This window comes from Radiomyces spectabilis, assembly GCF_025331425.1.
Source record: "Radiomyces spectabilis strain NRRL 2753 chromosome Unknown BYT42scaffold_8, whole genome shotgun sequence".
In the NCBI taxonomy this organism is placed as follows: Eukaryota; Fungi; Mucoromycota; class Mucoromycetes; order Mucorales; family Radiomycetaceae; genus Radiomyces; species Radiomyces spectabilis.
In genome coordinates this window covers 257,259-281,873 of record NW_026251933.1, presented here as the reverse complement: position 1 = coordinate 281,873, position 24,615 = coordinate 257,259, and the positions used below count along the sequence as shown (strand labels likewise).

The following is a 24,615-nucleotide window of genomic DNA, read 5'->3' as shown; positions in this document are numbered from 1 at the left end:
ATTATTTTTATTGTTGCAGTAACTGTTGCGAGAAAAGATAAAAGTCATTTTTATCAATGACGTTCGTCATTGACCTCTTTGTGATTGGAAATTCTTTGGATGCGCTGCTGCGCCTGTCAAAAAAAATATCTATTTTCTGCCGTTTTTCACTGCACATGAATTTGCGTATGCTTGAATGCTTGATAATTGATGATCTTCTTGTTACCAGACCCCAATCATCCACGTGCCTAAATTAAAAGAAAAACAAAGACCATCCCATTTTATCTGCTCTCGGAAAACCATGGCTACTACAACTTTAGATTGGAATCCCGCCATTGGCCCACCTGCGTGAAAATGATGCGTTATACGAAGATACACGATTGGGTTGACCGGTATTACCAAGTTTACTTCATCAGGTGAGTCACGGTTATTACGGCTATGCAGATCATGATTTTGGAAACTTGCCACTTGTCAAAAAGAAAAAAAAAAAGTGACGGTGTCCCGTGCCATCCTTGTGGAACCGAAGGAAACCTTTTTTTTTTAAAAATGAAATGACATAACCATGTGCAAGATCAACTGTATCAAGATCAAAGCAGTCTGGTTCCTCAAAATCAGTACGCGTATCGTAACCTAGACAAAATGAATTTACCAGACTTTTTGCGCCCTTGCATACCATCGGCCTATTGTACCCTTATTGACCTTTTTCCAACCTGACTCACAACCGTTGGCACGACATTTGTTCGAACCTATCAGATCGACAAGATGAAATTGGATCTGCCTTATTGCCCCATGGGTACAACAACGTTTAAAAGTTGTTGATGCTTTTTGATTTTGGACTCCATTCGATCAATGGAGATCTTTGTCTCCTGGCAAATCCACCCCTCAAAATGACTGTGCGGCTTTCTTTTTTTTTTCTTTCACGCAGGATAGTATAGCCAAGCTGATAAATTATAGATCATAAGTAGGAATCCAACTTATTGGATCAATAGCGCCTTGGTGCCAAACGAACCTAACTCCTTGACAATAAAAGGATCCCTCCTTTTATCAGAAAAAGAAAGTAATAAGCTAAATTGAAAAAAAATTGGTCACTCCTCTTTTTCTAATATTTCAACTAGAGCTCTTCTTTTTTTTCTGTGAAGCGGTGCGTTCCTTCGGGTATGCAGTAGTTTATATGAAAAATAAGGAGAAAACCGAGAAATTATACCGCGTCTATTGTTGAAGACACGAAGTAGCAAATCGACAGTAGACGTTATAAAAGGGGCCAAACGCGGTAACCACGCAACGACTCTTTGACGTTTCATCTCAACTTTTTTTTTTTCTATTTTAGAAAAAAAATATGGCAGCTAGATCTCTAAAGCTCGTGTTGTTCACTTTACTGCTGTACACCTGGAGCGCTACAGCACGATATTCGTTACTTGGTCTGTTCCAGAAAGATGGGTCTTGCTTGTCCGATGCAATGTGCGCGACATACTGTGTCTTTCAAGGATTTACCGTAGGCCAATGTTCTGACGAAGCAAAATGCACTTGCCGTATTCCCTTATTTCGTGGCCGAAAAACCACCGTGGAGCATCATGAAACCGTCATTGAGGGAAAAGATCATCAATCGAAAGAAACCATCAACACGGTGACAAAAGAGGATATCGTCGACAATTCCACTGATAGCAGCGATACAACCGACAGTACCGACCCCAAAGAAAAGGAAGCCAAAGACTATGAAATCAAGGATCACGAAGTCAAAGAAAGCGACGTCAAGGATGACGATGCCAAGACTAAAGAGGTCAAGGAGGCAGAGACCAAGGATACGGATGTGAAAGATGCGGAAGCCAAGGACGACGAAGCCAAGGCTAAAGAGGTCAAGGAGACTGAGACCAAGGATAAAGACGTCAAAGATGCCGAGGCCAAGGACAAGGACGTTAAAGATGCTGAGACCAAGGATAACAAGACCAAAAAGGATGCAGAAAAGAAGCAACATGGCAAGAAGAAGAAAAGTAAAGGCGATGAAACGGCAGTTGCAAAGAACTCTAGTTCACCAGCGAACAATACGATGCCATCCATCAATAATCCTGCATCGGAAAACAACCGAACTACGGGATTGGATGTAGCCATCAAAGCCGACAATACCACCAAGGTTCCAGTAGCCAAGGCCCAAGTGAATATCGACGCTGCTGAGCAGCCAAACAATGCCGTTAATCTGAACAGTGCGATAGAGCCAGCGGATGATTCTATGCTTACCGACGGTGGCGCCAACCCTGACACTGTTACTCCAGAAGCATATAACACTACCGATTATTCATCCAGCACACCCATCTAAGCTCTTGGCACTTTTTTTTTCATCTGTATCCATATTCTCAATTAATTTAATTAAAATTTTTGGGAAATTAGCGATTTTGTAAATCACATGATCTACACTAAGTTATCAAGACCTGTTAAACCTTTTTTTGATCTTTCAACCATGCCTCGCTGCCCACTTTCACGATAATAGGCGAAACAATCAGCAGCAAGATGCCGTTTGCACCAGTTGTGGTCAAACAGAGTATCGTCGCCGTTCACATAAAATGTGAGTGGAGCTCTTTTTGAAGAAAAGTGGTTGATGATACGACTGGCGTTCTTCTGTAGCATCATTCAATCTGTTGTTTTTTTTGTCAGTTATACTATATATGTCCTTTCATTCTCTTTCAATTTTCAATGAATCGAATAATACATAAGCAGACGTGCTTCGATCTATGAATTCATGCATCAGTGGGGTGACTATTGTTTCATCCATGGAGAATCATATATTTTTGTTTTCTTTCTTCTTTTGATTTTTCTCTCTCTCTTTCTGTTTGCTTCATAAACCCTCACTATCATTGTATCAAGTCCATCCGCATCCATCATCCAGACCATTCTTATCCCGTGTATTTAAATCGACTACCATCCTCAAAAAGGTAAGCGTCGAGTGGTCTACCATCGATTTTGCTCCGGCAAAACAGACTTACCTCTCTTTTTTTTCATCCTTCTTTTAGCTTCCGGGTTTCTTCGTTTTCTTTTTGCCTGACAAGTTCTGGATACTACAGTTGACTTTCTCTCGCCATCCATCCATCCATCCATCCATCCATCTGGCAAAACCGGATGACGTCAAAGGCCATCGTTGGTGGTGTGGCTCTCTTTTTAATCAGAAAAACGCTTACGTGTCCTCTTTTTTTCCCACAGGGTTTTTTATGAGGTTTTTACTGACGCGACCATTGTTTTTTTTTTATCATCATGTACTTTATTTGTTTTTCTTTCTATTCATTCGGGGGACTCTCGATATCTGGAATCCAACTCGAAATTACCGACACTTCTGGCCACGTCAATATTTTTTGCCTGCTCAAGCTGACACCACCGATCCATCGCTTAACTGTCCCTGGAAGCAATTTTATTTTCCGCATCGAAGTAGAAGCTTACCTGGCGGTCCGTATTCATCGTTTTTTTTTTCCGGTACACCATTTGGTTCAAAGGCAAGTCCAATTTCTTTTCTTTGCTATGATGTAATAAACGTATACTAATTCAAAATTTTTTCAATGTCATATAATCCAAGTCATGTCAAGCGATCAATGGCTATTGCAAACTCAAATAACAAAGGTAAAATATCTTGACGAAAATTTGAATCAATCAAAGAGCTTACTAACTCATTTTTTTTAAATACCCAACATACCCACACATCTTTCTAGATCTATCATAGCCTGGGCGGGATGGAACTGAGGGAGGGAACCAGTGCTGCCCTGCGCGTGTTCAGAAACAAATCACGTTGCAACGTATGCCATAAGGTTGTCATTAATATACCGAAGTTCCGTCAAGAGTTCTCGCCCAGGTTATGCCGTGTATGCGTTAGGCTTTTTGTCTGACGAAAGTCGCTCAATGTAAGAGGGCGGCCTCCGGTGGCAGGCGGCATCCATTGCACAGCGGGTGTACGGCTTGTTAAAGTCAAATAAATCTTCAACTACAATGATATCATCGCTAACAGTGGCTCACTGCCATATGCAAAATCCATCTCCTTCTCTTCGGTTATCTTCTGCTACTATCTGAAAAAAAAAAGCTGTTAGCCTTCTTGGAAGGCTGCCCACCCATCGTTATTTCATATCAATGCTAGATCAAGCGCACTTCTTTGGCGTTGGCAATGTGCACCGATCGCAGAATGTTTACATTTTTTACCATTGAAAATAAGTGCATCAGGTCCTTATCCACCTCGACGATAATTGGTCGTTGCTCGTTAATCGATGTCTGATAAAAAAAACTGTCACAGCAGTTCAAAGTTAGCGACTTAGTCGGTCAGATATGCATAATGCATATAATATTGTGATCATATTCATTAGCATTGACATAGATTGCTTGGTTTTGGTGCCTTTACTGTCATTCATCAAGGAATGATAGTGAATATACAAGTATGAGATGTTTATTGATTTGCGCCAAGGTGGTGACGAGGGTTTTCATGTTCACATAAATAGATGGCTTGCATGAAGCCATATCAAACCAAGAGCTGCCTTTTTATCATGACATAGATAGTGGACCGGATCATGGCAAAGTGAGTAGAAGCCCATGGACCCTATCGCTTGCTTTTTATCATGACATAGATAGTGGATCGGACCATGGCAAAGTGAATAGAAGCCCATGGACCCTATCGCATCCACCGTATCACATCTACAGTACGCTCCTAAGGTTTGCCTATAAAAGGCCTAGAACAATCAAGACGATCTTAGTGAAGTGATCGGAAATAGTAATTTTTTTTATCTTGTAATCATTCCAAGGCATGTAGGACTATCACTTGAAGCCACATGTTCCAGCCAACGGCACCAAAGCATTGGCCCAATTGGAGAAAATTGCCAATCGAACGAATCATTCAATCTGCTTGTTTGCCAGTTACTGTATGAATCCAATGGCGTTTTGAGTATGTAGTAGTTCTCCATTGTTTATATTGGTAGATCCTTTTCTAAATAATAGGATGACCCCGTCATGGAGGAGCTGCTTGAGAGAATAGGCAAGTTTGATACAGTAGCTTCAACCCCAAGGAACAACTAGCCTTGTCGTTCATGTAGCGGTAATACTATGGTATCTATCTTTTTTTTTTCAGAATCCAATATTATGATGTGTCATCCAAATGTCGGTATGCTAGAACAAAAAGATTGGCGATAGCTTGAGCGCCAAGGAAGCTTAAGTAAGACATAAAATTATTAATATACAATGCCGTTATTCTAATGATAATGAGTATAAAGGCTCCTGCAGGAATCATGCTTTATGGTATAGCTTGCACTTTGCATGTTTCTCAGTTTCATTAGGGTGCCCCAATATATAATTTTTTTGGGTGCTAAAAAAAATCGATCTAGAAGTCGGTGGGTTGACCGTGAAAGATCATCTGTTGACCCTTGACGGATCTGAAGATCCCTTGATATTGACCCTTATTCTTCCCCGCTCAGCTTGGGGGAAAAGCTTATGAAAGATATGAGAAGTTTTGTGTGAGTGGCATGATATATACGGATTGTTGATTCACAAGCAAAGGTAAAAAGTATTGGTATAAGAGCACAGACTCGCGATAGAAAAAGTCTTGCATACAAGACTGGACGAGTTTATGATAGAACGGCCCACCAAAGAGACATAGTGGGTGGAGGGTAAAAGTAAGAAAAAAAGTTCAATGTATCCAATTTGGATTGGCAGTGGAGATTCAACCTTGACTAAAGAAAAGGGCTCTTATTGGCTTGAAACCGGTTAAAGGATAAGAGAGAACTGCATTGTGTGGGTTGTCTGCAATGCACACCCATCCTTCTATCGCATCTTTTTCTTACCATCCTTCCAACGTGACATGATAAATCCTCATTCACACCTTACAGAGCGTGTCATATATTGGTTGCATGGCCATGAATTCATAGTTTCATCTTTCTTTTTTTTCTCTCCCTCCCTAAACTCTAGCTTGTTATAACTTGCAAGATACCTCATGGTCACTGTATGGGCTTTGTGGTTTTTTTTTTTTTTTTTTTGCTTGTCTAAAAGTGGCCCCTTAAAATCAAGCAACTCCTGAACCAAAAAATAAGGACTTTGTTGATGAGAAATAAGCGAGCCGCCCTATTTATACATATACGTCTTTTTCCCTCATCACTTTTTTTTTCTGCTTCTTTTCAAAAGTATCAAGAGAATCTTCTTGTTCCTCCTGTTTCTGCGTTTCTTTCTTTTTTTTTTTTTTTTTTTTTTTTTTTGGTATTGACGTTGTTTTTTGTCCGCTTCCCTTTGATTGGATGGTTTTGGCAGTGATAAACAATTTGCAAGCATAAACATCTTGGTTACAAGCAGCATTAAAAAAAGGGAAAACAAGAATAACAAAAAAACACACACATTTTATACGCCCACATATACGTCTACCTATATTTTTATTCTATTTAACTACCACTGTATCGCGCCATCCAGCGACAACGAATGACCTCCCATCCTGCTGTGAAAGAATTTGCCACTTCATCCAGTTACTCTACCATGACCAAACGACGAAATAGTACCACCACCCATGCGGCGACTTCCATTCCCACCAAATTACGCCCTACTTCACTGTGCATTAATCAACCAATGAACAATGTCACTTTAACCCAACCTTCGGCTTCGTCTCAACCTGGAGACACTCACGGCATGGTTTCCGACGGAGAAAAACAACAGAAATCATCTCGTAAAAACACATTTTCATGGTCTTCGACATCCTCAACGTTTTCCACTTCATCCAGTTCCACCCTGTCATCGGTTTCTACTCCCATCACAACCATTACTACCGCGACCCTGTTGGCGACGGTTGAAGGACTGTCATCGGCGCCTCACTTGCCTATTCTGGATGTGGAGGACCACGACGATGACGACGATTCAGACACCGCTTTAAAAAACGGCATGGATGAGCATGAATATCATGAACAGCGACATCAACGACGTTGGCGACGTCTAGTGGCTTCCAATCTGTCACGAGCGGCCTCCAACGGCGATAACACAAATGTGCAGCAAATTCTAACCGATGAACGGCTCCGTCCTTTTCTCAACATTGATACACCGGATGATGAACACAACGGAAGTACCGCCCTGATTTATGCAGCTTGTTTTGGTCACCTCGACGTCGTCCGCACATTGCTGTCTGCAGGAGCCAATATCGACATTCAAGATAAATGTAAGTCTCTCTCTTTTTTTCTGTGTGGTCCAAGACAAGGGAGACTGTCGGGAATGAGAACAGCGTCATAGGGATCGTTCAGGGAAAAAAATTTGGCATACTGACAGGATCGGATTCATAGCCGGTTGGACCGCGCTCATGTGGGCAAGCAGCAACAATCACAGTGGGGTTGTTAAGCTGCTTTTAGAACACGGCGCATCATCGACGGCAGTCTCTGCCCGCGGCCGGACCGTATTTGATTTGGTCGATACCGACAACTCCAACTTGACCCACATCTTTAGCAACGGTGACACCATTTGCTCAGAACTCGCCATTGTTTCCCAACGACAAAAACGAGGTCGTCGACGATCCAGTGTGTCGGCGCTCCCCAATCTAGATTTTTATTACCAATCGACCGAAGATGGGTATCAGGATTTTCTCGCCAACGAACCGGAACGACAACGACGGTTGATGGCTTCGATGAACGAAGAATTAGAGACGCAGGATGAAGAAGACGACAACGATCCGTGCCCATGGGAAAAGGCCGACGCCAAGCCAGCGGGCATAGACAACGAAGAAGAAATTGAATTTGCGGCTTACGAGGCATGTATGCATTCGATTGACAAATTTGACTGGGATCAATGTTTACCGCACCAAATGTTCGTTTTTGATGAAAAAGACTTGCCGCATATTCTGGATACCGCCATCAGTGAACTACAACTGCCCATGAAATCACAGCAAGAAACCCTGGTACCAGCCAACATTCTCTTTTTGAGTGCTCGATTTTGTCACCATTTCTCCACTCGCGAATTATTGTGCGAACTGCTCACCTCTGCCGTCGACCGCATTACCGACGTGGTCAAAGTAAGTGGACTTGATCCCTGGAAGCTTCGGAAGCCTTGGTTACTCTTGTGTGTGTGGGGAGGGGGGTTGTGTGTGTTGAGGATCTTTTTTTTTCCAAGCAGTTTCAATGATTAACATGTGGATTATCAAGTGTAGCAACCACGATATCCAGACGTTGGCTTTCTGGATGACAAACCTCTCGCAATTGCTTTACTATTTAAAGAGGGATGTGGGACTGGTAGTAGCGACGGCCGAGCATCAATTGGCGATTTCCGAGCTGATTTCGGAAATCTACATGATGTTGGTGATTGATTTTCAGAAGCGGATCGACAAGATTCTGGAAATGGCCATGCTAGAGTATGAAGCTTTTGACGGGTTTGGACAGGTCCATTTTGCCAATGATTGGCAAAGGTTTTTTCGTCGCGGGCGATCGCGGAAATCCATGGTTCAAAGCAATGCTATGGAAACGATAGCCTGTCAACGACCACAGGATCAGCAACGCAGTATTTCCCCGCAATCCATTGCTTCCTTGTTATCGTCCAGTCTTTACGTACTTCAGTCCTACGAAGTGCATCCAGTCATTATCATGCAAGCCATTGCTCAATGTTTCCACTTCCTGTCATGTGAAATGTTCAACCGCATTCTCACCAATAAGAACTACTTGTGTCGATCCAAAGCGATCCAGATTCGCATGAATTTAACCACGATTGAAGAGTGGGTTCATGAAAACAAGTTGCCGTCGAATTTACTGACCTATCTGAATCCACTGATTCAGTTACTGCAACTGCTGCAATGCGTATCTCAGCTGGACGATCTCATGGCGTTTATCGACACGACAAAAGCGTTTGATTTGCTGAATCCACTGCAGATCAAACGATGCGTGCTTCACTACCGCTATGAAGTCGATGAAGCACGGTTACCCGAAGAAATTGAAAAGTATACCATGCAAATTGCCAAAGATACCATTCGAGCCAGCAAAGTGAAAGGTGGGTTTTCGACCGACGGACCGAAAAGTCCCTGCCGGTCGCGACGAGTGAGTACAATGTCCCTTGGACGCGGTACGGCGCGATCGCGGCCCAACAGCGTCTCAAGTTTGGGCAGCTTGTTACTGGCGAACATGGTGGGACGAGAGAAGCGATTGTCATTGCAGAGCGAAAGCGAGTTATCGGCGGCTACGGCCGAGGACATGGACGACAGCCCGGATGAAGAAAGCACACGCGAATGGATTGTAGAGAAACGGGATTCCAGGTACCTTTTACCATTCACCTTGCCTACAACCAATACCATGTTCGCCTATACCTGGCCGAAACCCAACGAGACCATGGTGACCACAACGGACAGTGTCAGTTTAATAGCCGAATCCATTTACCAGGAAGCCAAGCAAAAATTGGGAGCGCAACGTGAGAAATCGGTTCGCGAACAAAGCCTGGTGCCCACTATACCCGAAGACTGGATGGACCGATTGGACAATCAGCATCAAAAAGAACGAAAAGCCATTGACATATGAATCAATAAACAAATAAAAAAAAGTCCTCTCGTTGATGATGACCCTGACTATTTTCCTGCTGTTGTTGTTGTCGTTGCAGCATCAACTCGCATGGATAACCATAACTAAAAGGAAAAGCATTGAATTTTGATCCGCAGCAATGACTGCATTGATGAATGCATAGTTTATTTTCTATGAGCTTAAGTGGTTTTATTCTCCATAGTCACCTCTCTTTCAACTCCTTTTTTTTCCATCGGCATTTGTTTTTTTAAGCCCCCCCCCTTTTTTTTTGTATTCTTTTTAAAGTAGCTCCCGTGTGCCTTTCCCCCAAGGAAAACCTAATCTTGGCCTTTGCCCGACCTTTTTTGTTTAACGCCTCCTTTGATTTTTCGCTGGAACTTTTTGTATGCAACGTGATCTCGATTAACAGATTGGATATTTATAGCCATGGCATGAATTGTGACTTTATTTCCAATGTCTCCATGGCCGCGTAGAAGCCATGATGGTTGCAAAGCGTATTACATCCTTTCTTTTCCCTTTTTTTCTTCCGTTCTTTTTTATTCTTCCCTTGACGAATCCCCATCACTTTTTTTTTCTTTTTACCCTCTCGTCCGACAATCCGTTCACTGATCAAGACCATCATTTCCTCTCATTTTTTTTGCCACACGCACCCGTTTTCCTTGACGGTGTTCTCTTTTCTTTTTATTGTCGCAGCACAGCCATTCTTTACTTTATCTTCAATATACAGTCCACTTGCAGCACCATTGATCGTTTTTTGCTGACGACGCCTCTCTTCTCCTATCAACAAAGCCTTAAATCGGAACCGTGTGCATCGTACCCTCGTCTCCTTTTTTACTTTTTTTTTTGCTGATGCTTCTTGCTCATTGTGATGGCGCAAAATCAAACATTTGAACCGTTCACGACGTACGCTTTTGGAAGACCGCTCGGGTACGATGAATTCAACCACATTACGCAAGTGGACAATGACACTGTGGTGGTGACGCCACGGTTCAATACTACAGGAAAACGAGAGTTAAAGGTTAGACTCAACCAGCCAAACCAAAATGAAATTGACCCCTTAATTTGTCTTGTGTTTCATTTCTCATAATTTTGTTGATATGCATGGTTTTCTCTTATTCTTTTGGTATTCTTCTCGTCCAATCAGATTGGCGTTTTACTGCCTTTTAGTCAAAAGGACGACAACTTTACGGCCGAGATTGTATGGGGGTAAATAGACGGTTGTAAAAAGAAAATCCGGCGATGAGAGCTGATGCTGATACTGATACTGATACGGATGGGTGTGTTTAGGGGTTCTTCTGCTATTCGTCTGGCTGTGAATCAAATTAATCAAAATAACCTGATCTCCGGCGCTTACATTTCGCTGATCCAGAAAGATTCCTTTCCTACCGGAATAGCACATCAATCGGCCGTCACCGATGCCGTCTACGCTTCGGTGACGCTGTTACAGCAAGGTGTGATTGGTGTCATTGGCGACGTATCCAGTTCGTGGACCAGTCTCAGCGCTCTCATGACAAGCACCCTCGAAATTCCCCAATGCTCTTTTACTGCTAGCGCCGGTAATAAAATTAGCCTTCATTTTTTCCAGTTTCAGCAAAACGGGTTGCCTAATTGTTCTTCATGCATTTTCCAGTCGCTTTTTCCGACAAGACACAGTACAAGTACTTTTTTCGTACGGTGCCCACTGAAGTGATTGTCGCCGATGTCATGTTTGCTTTTGCCGCCAATCAAGGATGGGGCAAAGTCGCTATCGTTTACACGGACGACGCCCTTGGGCAACAATGTAAGAAGACAACTACATTTTTCATTCGGATTTTTTTTTCCTTCTGTTCTAAATCGTGATCAGTTTATCAGCGTGCCATTATACAGGCCAACTTGAAGAACTTGCATGTAATCCACTATCAACCGTTCCCTGACGCTGGAACCCCCAACGACATGGATCAACTGTTGTATAACGTCACCACCACCGGCGCACGGATCATTGTTGTCGCTGTTACGGGCGATTCGCAGAATGCGCTCATGATCCATGCCGCTCAGTCCGGTTACCTTTCCGACACTTATGTCTGGCTTCTCATGGGCGACGGAAGCCAGTTGCCAAAAGCTGTTCAAACCTACAACGATGACATTGTAATGAACAACAAAAATGGCTCGATCTTGTCGTTTAATTCCACATTTACCGGTGTCTTTGCCTTTGATAACTGGCTCTTCCTGTATGACTACCCGCCTTTTGAAGCCTTTCTCGACGACTGGTCCCGCCTTAGCCCCGTCGCGTAAGTACTTGGTGGGCCACACGTTTTCCAGAGACTAATACTTTTTTTTACCTATCTAGTTATCCATTTGCGGGTCGTCGCAATATTTCAACCAATGAAGGGTAGGTAGGAAGGCACGACCAACAACCCACCCCACCCCACCCCCAAATTTCATTCCATACTCATTGAATTTTTTCACCGTCGATCGTTTCATCCTGTATACAGATTAGCCTATTCATGTATGATGGTGATGGCCCAAGGGTTTCGTAACACCATTTCACATATCGGGAATTACACTTACGGCCTAGAACAACTTGCCACGGGCGGTTTAGGCGACTCGCTTACCCCACCTGCATTCAACGTAGGCTATGTTGGGCCGGAAGGACCCATGACCTACGACAGTAACGGCGATCTTACGGCAGGGTAAATTCTCCACTGAAACATCGTGGTTTTTGGTCTAAGAAAACAGTAGAAAAAAAAAGAGAGAGAGAGCACAACACCTAACGTCTAATTTTTGATAGGAACTATATTGTGTACAATTTTCAGCACGGGATTCGGCAAACCATTGGCACCAGTATGGCGGGAAGGCTCAACTTGACCGGTACACCCATGTATCATGACGGTACTTCCAAGGTAATAAATACACTTAGTCACCCTTTTTTTTGAGTGAGAGAGACCCCCAAGTGGACCTTTTTGTAGGTGAAGACTAATTGCACGTCTTTGTGTTTCACCATCAGTAGCCTCCCCTTGATTTTCCACCTAGTCTGTCACTCAATCCGGATTTTTCATCACCAATTGCTCACGTTATTCTCGCCGTTTCTGCCTTGGGCGTCTTGTTTTCTCTTGGCATGTTCATTCTGGTCCTCATTTTTCGAAAACACGAGGTTTTTAAAGCGGCCAGGTAAAACAGCAGAAGAACAAAATCTTCATTGATATTGCGCGATGTTAAAAGTGATTGCTTTACTCTGATTAGTCCATTGTTTTGTTGCTTGGAGCTGGTCGGTTTCATCCTGACTTACTTATCGGTGACCTTGTTAATCGGCAACCCCACCACGGTTACTTGCATTTTGACTCCGCTGGCCTTCAATTTAGGGTTTCTTTTGGTGCTCAGGTATGATTAAGCTCGGCTTATTTTGACATCTTGTCATGTTACTCAAGCAGGTATTATTTTTCGGCTGGGTTTGCAGCAACTTGATTGCAAAGAATTACCGCATTTACCGAATTTTCAATAACGTTTACATTACACGCACCGTCATCACCGACAGTCAATTGATAAGAACCGTATCCTTGGTCGTCGGCGTCGATATGGTAAGAACAAAAAACTAAAGTCAACCTTATACGTGTTTTGGCAAAGAAAAGCTTCCCTCCCCCCTCCCCCAAAAAAAGGGAGGCAAGGCGGACGGCAGAAACGGTCAAGACAGGTTTTCCGCAGTTATCTAAACCTTGTCACTTTTTGTTTTTTGTTTGTTTATTTGTTGTCGTCTGGCTTGACTGTAGGTAATTCTGGCCATTGGGATGATCATCAGTACCCCTGCCCCTTTGAAAGTGGACGTATCCTTTTCCAACCATTATTGGACATGTCAGACAAGACAAGGACCACGATTGGCGTTCATGATATTGTTATCAATTTACGCGGCAGGATTGTTGTTGTTCGCGACATTTCTGGCGTACAAAACCCGACTGGCCGGACGTCACTATACCCGTTACAGTGAATGTAAACAAATGGGATTATCCGTATAGTAAGTATGGGAATGGGAGCGAAACGACGTCATGACGACCTAACGTAAAGATTTCTATCTTTTTTTTTTTTTTTGATAGCAATATTCTATTTTCATCCTTGGTGGGATTTGCGATTATTGTGAATCCGATGGGCGATTACTATACGAAGTACTACATTAGCGTGATCACGGTGCTGTGGGCGACGTCGTTTTCACTGCTGGTTCTATTCTTACCCAAGTTGCACGCCTTTGTGAGCCAATGGCGTCGTGAGGAAAAGGCGAAAAGAAAAGATGGCGACATGGCATCACCGCGGCTTCAGTTGTACAACATGTATCGGTCGAGCACGGCGGTGGTCGGTGGCATGCAACAACCGCAGCAGCACGATTCTCAACAGGAAACCGCGGAAATACTAAGTCTGGATCGCATGCTCGGCTCGGATCTTCCTGTCATGACGTCTTCGTGTGACGCTACGCCCGGCAAGGCTAGCATGGTGAGTTTGACGACGCAATGTCCGAAAGAGAGCGGGTCGTGTATTGAGGTGCATGAAGGCCGTATGCCGATTCGCAAAGTGTTTCGGTACTTTCCTTACCTTGCGCAGTGGGAAATGCAGCACATCATGGTGTTTCCTTGGCTCGGCTATTTCTCGCATTTTTCAGAACGCGCCAAAACGGGGACGGTGATGTCATACAGCCAGGCGACGGTGCATTCAGCCCAGCTCGAAGATTATGTGCTCAAAGTACACGGACAAGGACTCTACGACATGTATATTCAAGTATCGAGTCTGGCGGCCATGGAAACATGGCAACGATGTTTCAATCGACGTCTTCAGCAGGAATCGCTGTTCTTCCAACAGCCTACGCATTCTTCTTCCACTCCGCCACCCACGGCCCCAGCGGAAACGGGATCCACGGAAGATATCGCCAGTGTCGCCGACGGCCAAGAACCGTCCCGACCTTCCAAACCCAATGATTCGCTGGCTATGCTTAATTTATCCCAAGACCATTTACTGGTCCGCCACGAAAGCGAACACACATTGGACACTTTGGGCAACAGTAACCTTACCTTACCCCACTACCCTGTCACTCGTCGTTCTTCCAAGGACCCATCTACCTTCAACTAACCCTTCCACCCCTCCCTCCTCTTTTTTTTATGTAACACATCATTCGTTATCTTATCCTTTCATGCATTTTATTGTTTTCTTGTCTCATACTCATACATTAGCTTCTTCTCCCGTCCCCTCTTTTTGTTCTCTTGTATCATATTTTATTCCGCATCGGATAATCTCTTTTCAATCTTTGCCCTAGCCGGATTGAATCTCAGTTAAAAAGATCTGATAAGATTGACAATCTGATAAAAAATTCCGGTGGTGACCAATGACTCAAGCCAAGCGAAAAATGAGTGCATTCGGAATGATATTACGTCATGAACTAATTATTCGCGGGGATGCCGATGATTTTATTACAGAAAATGGTATTTTTTGGGGGTTTTTATACAAAAATGAGTTGGCAAGATGGGATGTCACAGCCACCACGAAGAAAAAGGGGGGAGTTGAGTTAAATAAGAAAGATGACACACGGTCGAAAGTGGGTCACCCAAAACAAAGGCATCCCAAGCAGGGTTCGCAAAAAGGGAAATAAGAGATTCCGGGGGGATAAAAAAGAAAAAAAGAAGTGAAATGGTATCAAGATCATGGAGGGGGAGGGTTTTTTGTGATGGTGCAATATTTAAATTTTTTTCTCTTATTTTAGGGTTTTTTTCTTATGTACAGTGCGAGCGAGTGATGAATGAAAAAAAAAAAAAAAAAAAAAAGAAAAAGAAAAAAGATGAACAAAAAAAAGGGGGGTTGGGAGGTACGGAAAACGGAAACAGTGAATGTGATTAGAAGCGATGTAAGAGATAGTGATATGTGTGTGGTGTAATAAAAAAAAGGTTTAGATGAAGAAAGCGGATCGTTTCATGGTGGTAGTCGTCGTGCTGGTTCCGGTTGCCGTGACAATACTGGGTGCGGTAGTGGTCGAGGAAGAGACAAGTTCGAAAATAGGAGGGGAAGGGATTTGGATACGAGATGAGGACGACGAGGATGGGTACGCTAGCATGATGGGTGATAAAACTTCATCACTTTCGTCCGAGGCCACCGACGATGCCGAAGAGGAAAGTGTAGGAATCGACCGAGGGAAATCTTTGAGTTCTGCATAATCGTAACCGAGCAACGGATGATGATTTAAAGCATCACTTCGAAGACAATCTTCCGAGCAGTAAAGTGAATTCTTGATCGAATAAGAAAAAACATAAAATAAAGAGGATGAGTTTTCGTTTGGTTGCATGGATCTCGCAAGAGCTTTTTCACGTACCGAAAATGGACTGATGGCACTGTCACAGTAGGTGCACCAGTTAAGATCGCTCATGGTTGGTTGATTTGGTTGGGTTGTTATAAGGTGGGTAGATGGGTGTAAGTAAAGCGAGAGAATGGAGAAAGAAGAAGTGAGAATTCTCTTGGTATGGTTGGTTTTCGTTAATTCATTTAGAATCCAAATGGACAAAAAACCGATCGCCTTTATATAAAACCGGTTGGAAAAAAAAGAGATGGAAATGACTCGGGACCCCCCGTCACGGCAGGTCAGCACTTGTCTAACCCGTCTGTGCCCCTGAAGACCATGGGGGAGATTCAATGTTTACCTCGACTTTCATTGGTAGATGATGGTCCATTTTAGGTTCCTTTGGTCGTTGTGATTCTCAGTCATTTCGCCTTTCAAGGCCCCTCCATCATGACCCACTTTTTTCCCCCAAGGAAAAAAAAAAAAAAAAAAAAAAAAAAAAAAGAACGGCAAGTGTTTGCTTGGACTCGTTCTTTTTTTTCCCAGCCACCGTCACACACGTGTTCTCATTTTTCTTTATCTCGCCTTTTCCCATCCCCTATTATAAAATGGAGCCATTCTGAGCAAATCATGGCTCATCATTGCGCTTTATTTGCATTGCTCATTTTCATATTACCTTATTGGTGGGTTCCTCATCCTTGCTCATCCAATCAGAACAAAATATGCCTCGGCTCTTGGCTCCCAAGACAACGCACTTCCCATCGCATAGACTTGTGTGGGGTGGGAAAAAAAAGGCACGCAAAAAAGTTTAAACCCTGTTTTTTTTTTTCTTTTTTTTTTTTTTATTCCAAATCATTCGCTGTAAGCGTCAATTTATCGCCTTCTGCGTAGATTTTCCTTGACTACAGAGAAACACCACGAGATGTTAGGTTTGGATGAGTCATGTTTTTGCTCATTTGTTGCAGCGTCTTATTTTTTCACGTACCATTTGCCATACTTGCACGACGTTATCTTCTGCCGTACTTGCAATCATCCAAGGCTCGGTTGGATTCCAATCAAACTGCGAAATTTTACTGGTATGACCGCTGTGCATGAACTAACAAATGAACGCAAAGAATAATCAATACAGATGCACGTCGTCGCTTAAAGCCAAATTTATCTTTCTGTCTCTTCTTCTTTCTTTGGGGAATAGCCAAAAAAGAAAAAAGGGGGTGGAGAGGGGAGGAGAATCGGAAGAGAGACAGAGAGGGAGGAAGGAATATCGGCAAAAACAACGTGGCGGCAATTCATACGTACCATCAATTCAGGTGGACCATCTTCTGCATCTTCGGGGGTTTGTTCTTGACCGATACGCGATAAATCCCAAATGATGATTTTACGATCATCGGCCGCGGACGCCAGGACGGAAGGTTCATGAGGATTCCATTCCACTTGTGATACTTGGCCCTCATGCATTTCCAGCGAATGCAATTTCGTTTGCAATTTGCGTAAATCGAATAAACCAATCGTCTGCACGCATTTCACATTCTGTCAATAATCCATGCATCTATCACGATGATTGCAACCAATTTACCTTATCTGACGAACCCGTCGCAATCAGCCATTCTTGTTTCGGATTGAACGCGACACTGTTCACTTCCCCATCATGTGCCTGAACTTGTTGCACGGGTCTCGATGGTGTGCGCGTATCCCATCTTTTGCAAAAGCAAAACATATCGTATCAGTCCACTCTGATTTCAATTCCCTTCATCTTTTTTCATGATTTCTCCAAATCGAACAACAGGGCAAAGATAGAAAAACTTACATCATTAATTTCATATCATCTGCCACAGACGCAAATACGGAATCGTCGCCGGCACTCCAACTGACATCCTATCCATATGCAATTGTCATTCTTCCGCAAATAGTTCCCAATGATGAACGTTGAAGTATATAGAAATACCTCCACACATGCATCATGTCCCTTGTATTGCTGATAAGGCTGTAATGTATTGTCTTTATCTGGTGTGGACATACCGATATCCCTGTTGAAACCCCACCCCAAAAAAGAAAAAAGAGAGCGACGGTTAGATCAAATGTTCAGGAACATGAAACAGTTGCTAGATAACAATCAAAATACACCCATTCGTGTTGTATCACTTACCAGTGACAAATGATGTGATCATATCCTGCGCTTAGTAAATGGTTGGATTTGGAAGGATGGGGATTCCAGGCTAGGCCATATCTGTTGTATAAAACATCGGATTATCACCAAAGTACACCAATAAATGAGTTTTTTTTCAAACAATCATCAGCCCATAAAAAAAAAATCATATCCCCCATGATCTTTGTTCCACTAACCCTTCGGTGGTGTGACCTTTCAATCGAAGCATGGGATGGCACGTTGTATCGGTCGATGAAGCTGTTTTCGTACGATCAAACACGAGAACATCTCCATCCCGCGTTTTCGTTGCAAGGATCTCTGAATTGCTCGGCTGATAACGCGCGGCATTCACTTCGCCTTCATGATATATCTGTTGGGTCGCATACAATCGCGCCTTGTTGTCTAGGTGGAACGTATAAACATAACGTTTTTTCTAGTGTCAGATTCTTTGTTTCGAGATTCATCTCAGAGTCGCTTACTCTGTTCGTCGTTTTTCACTGGTGTATCTACATTAAAGAATTGAAGATAGTTGGGCTCCTCGTCATTGGTGTGGCTGCCCACCATCAATTCCTGTCTTGCAAACCCATTTTCCCTGTGTGAATTTGACACATGCTTTGTTCAGTGACAGATGCAATATAATCAATCGAGCGATCATTGGGCATTTCCTTTGCAATACCTTGTAATACGCGGTAACCATTGACAGGTCAATGAAGGCCATATCAACGTCTTTGTCAGTAGTACATCGTACAGATACGGTGCCGTACTTTTCCATGTGTTGTATTCTTCCGCCAACCGTTGTTGCTCGTTCACAGGGTCATTTTCTGAGATCAGCAATCATGAGTCAAGAAAGTTGAACATTGCTTTCAAATGACGCGTAATACCTTTGTCACTCATCGCGCCTCCTAGTCAATCGTTTCGATACAAGATACAAAAAATTGCTATCCACCCCTTTTATAGGAAGCGTCAGCGATCCGTGACTTTTTTCTCTGCCCAAAAGAAAAACAAAAGTGATTCATCTTCAGCAACCCCCGCTTTCTTAGTCGCCTAATATTCATGCACAGAACCTGCAGAGATATCTGGAGTATCCGATTAGGTTTTCCATCTGCAGCCTCTATTAGATGTAAAGAAATTTCATATGTAAGAACCTTTTATTCTACAAAGTATAGTACAAAAGTGATGGTGGAAAATGTAGACATTAGTAAGAAAACAAAAAAGTGGATGAGATGGAAAACGGTATCTAGTGGATGAGGAGGTTTTTAAGCCTTGGAAGCGGCCAATTTTTCCTTGAACAGGTTCTCAGCGCCACCCCACACGGGAGATTCGCTGCGGTTCTTCAAAGCAAGCATGGTAGGCAGCAAATCGTGCGAGAACATGTCCGAGCTTTCTCTGGGCAACAACGTAGGCAAATGGTCGATGGAGCATACTTCCAAAGGATAAGGATTGCTGCTCTCGACAGGGACGGTGGGCTTGTCAAAGGTGGTGTTGATTGAGTACACAGGAATAGGGTTATTTGGGTTGGTGGTATCGCAGGACACATCCACAATCACCGATAATTGACGCTGAGCATCAATCATTTCGCGCGTAATGAAGGGAGGGATCTTGCTGTTCAAGTAAATACAGTTGATAAAGATATCTGCAAAACAAGTAACAGAAAGTTGAGTCTAACCAGTTTTCACTATGCCACCATTTGGACTATTTACCTGCTTCCATAATTTGAGGGAAAGGTCCGCCACCCTTGGTTTCATTGATATCCCACTTGATAATGTTCTCTTCGGGAATACCGCTCTTGCGCACAAAGTCAACCGCACCGGTACCGCATCGTCCAAGAGCACCCATCACCATGACCTTGGGGTACTGCTGGTTGTTGCCCGCCACTAAAATTTTCACCCACCGAAGGTCAGTTTCCCACAGTTTTCAACCACATCATCTCAGAGAAAAAAAAAAGGTTCCTAGTTCCGGCTGGGTTTCTCACGTACACGTCAAACCGAAACCCAATTGACCCAGCCAAACTTTGAAACTCTCTCTTCTCCTCCAAGAAAAACAAATAGAAAAAAAACTTACCAGCCTGGGCCAAGCGTTCCTTGGTGAAAGCGATCAAAGCATCTTCATTAGGGTAAGGCTTCAAGGCACCATAAGGAGTAGCGTTCTTGGTCAGCTTTTGATGGCACCACACATCCACACCCACAGCAGCACCAGCGAAACCGGCCATGTAACCGAAAGCAGCAACGCGACGACCTACGACAAACAATTCACATGCATGTTAAGTTAAACCAGAAACTTCACCAATTCCCACGTCCCACGCCATGGATTTTTTGAACCATTCCCCAAGCGGAAACCTTGTCCATCTTTATGTACTTACCGTTGGCATCGTTCAAGAATTCGAGATCCAAGATGGTGCCATTGCCGGCATCGAAACGGTGCAACAATTCTTTCCAGCCACCTTGGTTCTTGAAACAATGAGCAAAGAAAATGTGGGTATGATGAAGAGGCGAATCATCATTCTCGGGCAATTCTTTCAATCCAACAATGTAGGCATCCGCAGGCGCATCCGTTTTCCAGCTCATGAAATCCACAAGAGGACAGCCCACCCTGAAAAAAAAAAAAGAAAACCATCAATTTTCCATTTGTTTCGAGCCCATTGAGAACCCTTGGGCTCATGGAGGTCAGAATTGCGTTTTTGGCTTACTTTTCATATTCTTCATCGTCAAAGATACGCTGTTCAGACCGTTCGACGGTAATCTTGAATCCGGCATCCAACAAGGTCTTGGCCGTAGACGGAGTCAAAGCAGCTCGGTGCTCCATGGGCTTGGTTTCGGCACGAAGCCAAAGATGAGGTCCTTGAGTGGCAGCCATTATAGAAAAATACAAAAACAAATCTCAATCGAAAAAATAAAGAACGTATGAAAAAGAGAGAAGAAAAACGCTCACGAATCGTCGGTTTTATCTATGCAAAAACTTGACACTTTTTTCTAATTATGCGGGTTCAGATGAGATGTTGATGTGACTAGGCTATTTTAAGGTTTTCCGCACAAACTCGGAGGAAGAAAATAATTAAATCTCAGTAGCATTGCCTAATGAGGTAATCGTTTCAGATGGAAGCACCTGCCAGCCAACCTCCACATCAGTTTTCTTTATCCAAATGCAGCATAACCAAAAATAAAAATAAAAAACCAACTCAATCGCTTACCGTAAACTCCACATATGTATCTTGATGGGAAGACGACTCTAGTTTAAACTAAGGGATCGGTGTCGTTTTAGCGCGTCGGTTGCATCCGTTACCGTTAAATAAAACACAAAAATTGTCTGGTCTTGGCTTACCAGCATACACAGGATGCCATTCTGCGACACGGCCAACGACACGTCGTTGGAAAGGTCCATGGCTTTACTGCAGTACATGATGTGGGTATATCGATAACTAAGAGTCGGAATGAGTTTCCCATGTTACTCTTTTTCTACCAATGGATTGACACCTCCATTCCTTTGACTTTTTCTCACTAACCTAAAGGTGATTTCGCTATCACATCGAAAGTTGATAAAGGATTCGGAGTTTTCGGGATACTCCATCTGACCGAATCAGTTAGAACCAGGTTGCACAAAACGATGATCCTACAACTGATTATCGCTCGAGCTGCTGATGAAAATACTGTACCTTCCAGCTACCGTTGGTACCTTCGCCGGCCAGACAGAAACAGGGATCGTGGGGAGAAAAGCTCATTGTAATGAATTCACCCGATCGATCCGAATCGCTCAAAGCATCTCTTAACCACGAAGACTACCAAAGACAAGATGGGGAAAAAAACGTTTCTACAATTGAGTTCTGGGAAACAAAATCAGTTGTTCAAATTACTTACTTTCATGGTAGCTCGATGAGAAGAAGCTAATGCTTCTGTTGCACTGAGTTCCTCACTTTCTGGATCAGGTTCCAACGTGACAATTTGACATGTCGTTGAAAGATTAAACTCCTTGTCTTCCCGTCTGTCATCCCTGGGTTTTAAACTCCGGCTTTTTCATGCGGATGGTGGGGCCTGAGGGTCACTTACGATAATTCGAGATAGGATCCGGGTCCATTGTATTCCATGACACAGGGTACAGTATCATCGTTGTTTCTCGGCGTCACCAGATTTAATATATCGAAAAGCGTTGCAATCTTGACACCAAAGGGAGGAATGTCGACGTCTGCTTTGCGTTCGTACTTTAGGAACATGTGGCGTTTAAAGTAAGCAATCGCTTTCACGCAGTGCGATTCTTCCACGGATACCGTAAAACCTTCATTGAGGAAATTGCAAGTGGCAATCTAAGAAGAAAAGTTTAATTTCGTAATCATTAACGAATTGCCCCACTCCCGTCACCATCGTTCTTGCTTTCTGTATTTTTACATTTTTCAATGGAAGTGCTTTAAGTAGATTGATAAGGGCAAAGGTATTTCTGATTTCACCGTGAAATAGCACTGTCTCGGGTGGAGGAGGATCGGTCATGGCGAGTCAAAATGAACAGGAAGTATGGGACCATGACGGGAAACGAAGGCCAGACTTCGTTCCATGTTGTGACTACTAGTTGTGACTCGCTTTATGGCCCGCAGCTTCCACCGAGGAGGTACGAAATTTTTTTTTTCTTTCAAAAAAAAAGAGCTTGAACCCATTTGTTTGATCATTCAGTGAACAACATGGCCGTACCACAATCGCCCTCGACGGACAATCCAGTGTCTGCAAAGAAGAATCAAAAAGTCAAATATCTGGTGATCGATACCAATGCCATCATTAACGGCATGACGCTCCGCAACGTAGCCGAGCAATTTTACACTGTCCCGGAAGTCCTCGTAGAAGCACGCAGTGCTCACTCGCGCGAGTTCTTAACTCGTCTTCCTTTTGAAATTCAAGTGGAAGAAGCTCCCGAAGCCTCATATAAAGCAGGTAAACTTGTGAAATGCCGACCATGCCCCATTTTTTCTTTGGGAAAGGTCATCAACACATAACTTGGAGCCTGATCTGTTATTCTGATCATATTTGCCTTTAGTGTTGGAATTTTCGAAACTGACCGGTGATTATGCTTCCTTGTCTGTACCCGATTTGAAGGTGCTTGCTCTTGCACACAGCCTGGAAGTCAAGGTGAATGGTCATGACAATATTCGCAAAGAACCTGTCAAGGTAAGTCCCAGATTTTTCGCTTTTTCGAGGAAAATGGCAGCTGATTTTTCTTTGATGTAGCCACGACCGATCGGTGCCTTACCCACCGCACCGCCACCAAAACCTAAATATATTCCAAAGAAAGCGCTCGCCGAACCTGTCGTTGATGAGGACGGCTGGGAACAAGCAACCACCAAAAAGAAATACCGAAAACCTCAACATAAAGCACCTTCGACTCCTTCACCTGCCCCAGCGTCTCCCGCACCAGCCGAATCGACCGTGGCATCGGAAAAGGCTTCTGACGCTGCAAAGGAATCATCCGAACCTTCCGTTGCAGAGATCACTGAAAAATTCAATGATGTGGAAATCATCGTAGGTAACGGCGACGAAGAAGATGACAGTGATGACGGCGACTGGATCACCCCCGATAATGTGGATGAATTCAAAGCAACCGAACTCGGTGTCACCCCAGAAGAACTGCGCAATGTCGATCAACTCGACGTCGCCTGTGTGACGAGCGATTTCGCAATGCAGGTAAGAACCTTGGCGAAACCGTGAATTGCCGGTGACATATGGAATTCGTAAAACTGATGTGGGTGCCTTGTTGACAGAATGTCCTTTTGCAAATGAACTTGAACCTTGTTTCTGCCGGCGGACACCGTATCTCCAAAATCAAAAACTGGGTATTGCGATGCCACGCTTGTTTTGCGTAAGTGAACCGTTTAGAGGAAAAAAAAACAGTGGCATTGATTGATGTTTTCATGTAGTGTGACGAGTGATATGGAAAAGAAATTCTGTCCTAAATGTGGCAACGCTTCGTTGCAACGTGTTTCTTGCTCCACCAACAGCAAGGGCGAAATTGCATATCATTTGAAGCGTAATTACAAATACAATCTCCGCGGCACCAAGGTAATGTTTCTGCTCATTCACAAGAGGACAAGACTGAGGGGATCGACTTTTTTTCGTTGATATTGCTGAGGGGCGGGGCCGGTGAAAAGATGAATCAGTATAGCGGAGGAAGCTCGGGAGAGTTTCTGGTCGTTGTTCAAGGGAGTGATGTGAATGGTATACTGATACCTTATCTAGTACGATATTCCTGTGCCCAAAGGAGGTAGAACCGCCACCAACATTGTATTGCGTGAAGATCAGCGAGAATACATCAAAGCCAAGCAAAGTCAATCAAAAAAGACGGTGGTGGACATGTTTGATCCCGATTTTATTCCGTTGTACGGCAAAATGGATCTTCGCACCACCAATAACAATATGTTTGGTACGGATGTGATTGGATTTGGACGAAAGAATCCCAACACCAGTCGTCGTAGAACGGGAAAGAAGAAGAAGCACAGCCCTTAGAAAGAATACTCGTTAGGAGGGGGGGAAAAAGTTTCCAACCGTCCACAAAGAAAAAAAAGAAAGAACCCTTATTCTCCATCCATGAATGTTTCCGTTTAGACTTGTACATCATTCAAAATCCTTTTTTTATGTTGTCTTTCGCATTCCCATTTCATCCTTACTGCATTTTTGCTTTTCTTTTTTTTTGTCTTGTTTATTGTTCTTTTCTTCACTTGCTTTACAAATACAATTATCATAAAAACTTGATTTTATGACAGACAGTAT

The 24,615-nt window shown here is 43.4% G+C and overlaps 8 protein-coding genes across 8 annotated transcripts; 4 read left to right on the top strand and 4 right to left on the bottom strand.

The window, feature by feature from the left end:
- Positions 1-1,315: 1,315 nt before the first annotated feature.
- BYT42DRAFT_614787 (uncharacterized protein) lies at positions 1,316-2,290 on the top strand (the record flags this gene model as incomplete). The annotated part of the gene is made up of 1 exon (XM_051571890.1): positions 1,316-2,290. The coding sequence occupies one exon, from the start codon at positions 1,316-1,318 to the stop codon at positions 2,288-2,290; it is 975 nt and encodes a 324-aa protein (XP_051422125.1).
- A 3,889-nt stretch (positions 2,291-6,179) lies between these two features.
- Positions 6,180-9,522, top strand: BYT42DRAFT_573055 (uncharacterized protein). The gene is made up of 3 exons (XM_051568688.1): positions 6,180-7,123; positions 7,245-7,966; positions 8,097-9,522. Exons 1-3 carry the CDS (start codon positions 6,400-6,402, stop codon positions 9,450-9,452), a joined length of 2,802 nt encoding a protein of 933 aa, XP_051422124.1. The 5' UTR covers positions 6,180-6,399; the 3' UTR covers positions 9,453-9,522.
- A 426-nt stretch (positions 9,523-9,948) lies between these two features.
- BYT42DRAFT_605670 (uncharacterized protein) lies at positions 9,949-15,204 on the top strand. The gene is made up of 13 exons (XM_051571130.1): positions 9,949-10,470; positions 10,597-10,658; positions 10,740-11,008; positions 11,083-11,232; positions 11,296-11,719; positions 11,779-11,820; positions 11,924-12,121; positions 12,220-12,331; positions 12,439-12,599; positions 12,672-12,809; positions 12,886-13,006; positions 13,196-13,437; positions 13,517-15,204. Exons 1-13 carry the CDS (start codon positions 10,321-10,323, stop codon positions 14,535-14,537), a joined length of 3,090 nt encoding a protein of 1,029 aa, XP_051422703.1. The 5' UTR covers positions 9,949-10,320; the 3' UTR covers positions 14,538-15,204.
- Positions 15,205-15,238: 34 nt separating this feature from the next.
- BYT42DRAFT_573049 (uncharacterized protein) lies at positions 15,239-15,930 on the bottom strand. The gene is made up of 2 exons (XM_051568687.1): positions 15,769-15,930; positions 15,239-15,684 (listed from the first exon to the last, which is right to left on the bottom strand). The coding sequence occupies exons 1-2, from the start codon at positions 15,820-15,822 to the stop codon at positions 15,349-15,351; spliced, it is 390 nt and encodes a 129-aa protein (XP_051422123.1). The 5' UTR covers positions 15,823-15,930; the 3' UTR covers positions 15,239-15,348.
- A 616-nt stretch (positions 15,931-16,546) lies between these two features.
- On the bottom strand, positions 16,547-19,068 carry BYT42DRAFT_573042 (NURF complex component). The gene is made up of 12 exons (XM_051568686.1): positions 19,021-19,068; positions 18,757-18,951; positions 18,552-18,696; positions 18,355-18,467; positions 18,073-18,277; positions 17,876-17,956; positions 17,675-17,756; positions 17,537-17,604; positions 17,306-17,426; positions 17,029-17,241; positions 16,718-16,828; positions 16,547-16,634 (listed from the first exon to the last, which is right to left on the bottom strand). The coding sequence occupies exons 2-12, from the start codon at positions 18,767-18,769 to the stop codon at positions 16,575-16,577; spliced, it is 1,212 nt and encodes a 403-aa protein (XP_051422122.1). The 5' UTR covers positions 18,770-18,951; positions 19,021-19,068; the 3' UTR covers positions 16,547-16,574.
- On the bottom strand, positions 18,900-20,795 carry BYT42DRAFT_573039 (uncharacterized protein). The gene is made up of 5 exons (XM_051568685.1): positions 20,562-20,795; positions 20,235-20,464; positions 19,937-20,110; positions 19,576-19,749; positions 18,900-19,508 (listed from the first exon to the last, which is right to left on the bottom strand). The coding sequence occupies exons 1-5, from the start codon at positions 20,726-20,728 to the stop codon at positions 19,132-19,134; spliced, it is 1,122 nt and encodes a 373-aa protein (XP_051422121.1). The 5' UTR covers positions 20,729-20,795; the 3' UTR covers positions 18,900-19,131.
- Positions 20,796-20,827: 32 nt separating this feature from the next.
- On the bottom strand, positions 20,828-22,605 carry BYT42DRAFT_370607 (repair protein Rad1/Rec1/Rad17-domain-containing protein). Its single transcript, XM_051563269.1, has 9 exons — positions 22,549-22,605; positions 22,252-22,486; positions 21,916-22,169; positions 21,727-21,781; positions 21,525-21,647; positions 21,375-21,439; positions 21,194-21,290; positions 21,063-21,110; positions 20,828-20,977 (listed from the first exon to the last, which is right to left on the bottom strand). Exons 2-9 carry the CDS (start codon positions 22,348-22,350, stop codon positions 20,927-20,929), a joined length of 792 nt encoding a protein of 263 aa, XP_051422120.1. The 5' UTR covers positions 22,351-22,486; positions 22,549-22,605; the 3' UTR covers positions 20,828-20,926.
- BYT42DRAFT_534090 (Nin one binding Zn-ribbon like-domain-containing protein) lies at positions 22,147-24,351 on the top strand (the record flags this gene model as incomplete). The annotated part of the gene is made up of 6 exons (XM_051565449.1): positions 22,147-22,785; positions 22,889-23,019; positions 23,080-23,532; positions 23,610-23,707; positions 23,766-23,907; positions 24,085-24,351. The coding sequence occupies exons 1-6, from the start codon at positions 22,539-22,541 to the stop codon at positions 24,349-24,351; spliced, it is 1,338 nt and encodes a 445-aa protein (XP_051422119.1). The 5' UTR covers positions 22,147-22,538.
- Between the last annotated feature and the right edge of the window lie 264 nt (positions 24,352-24,615).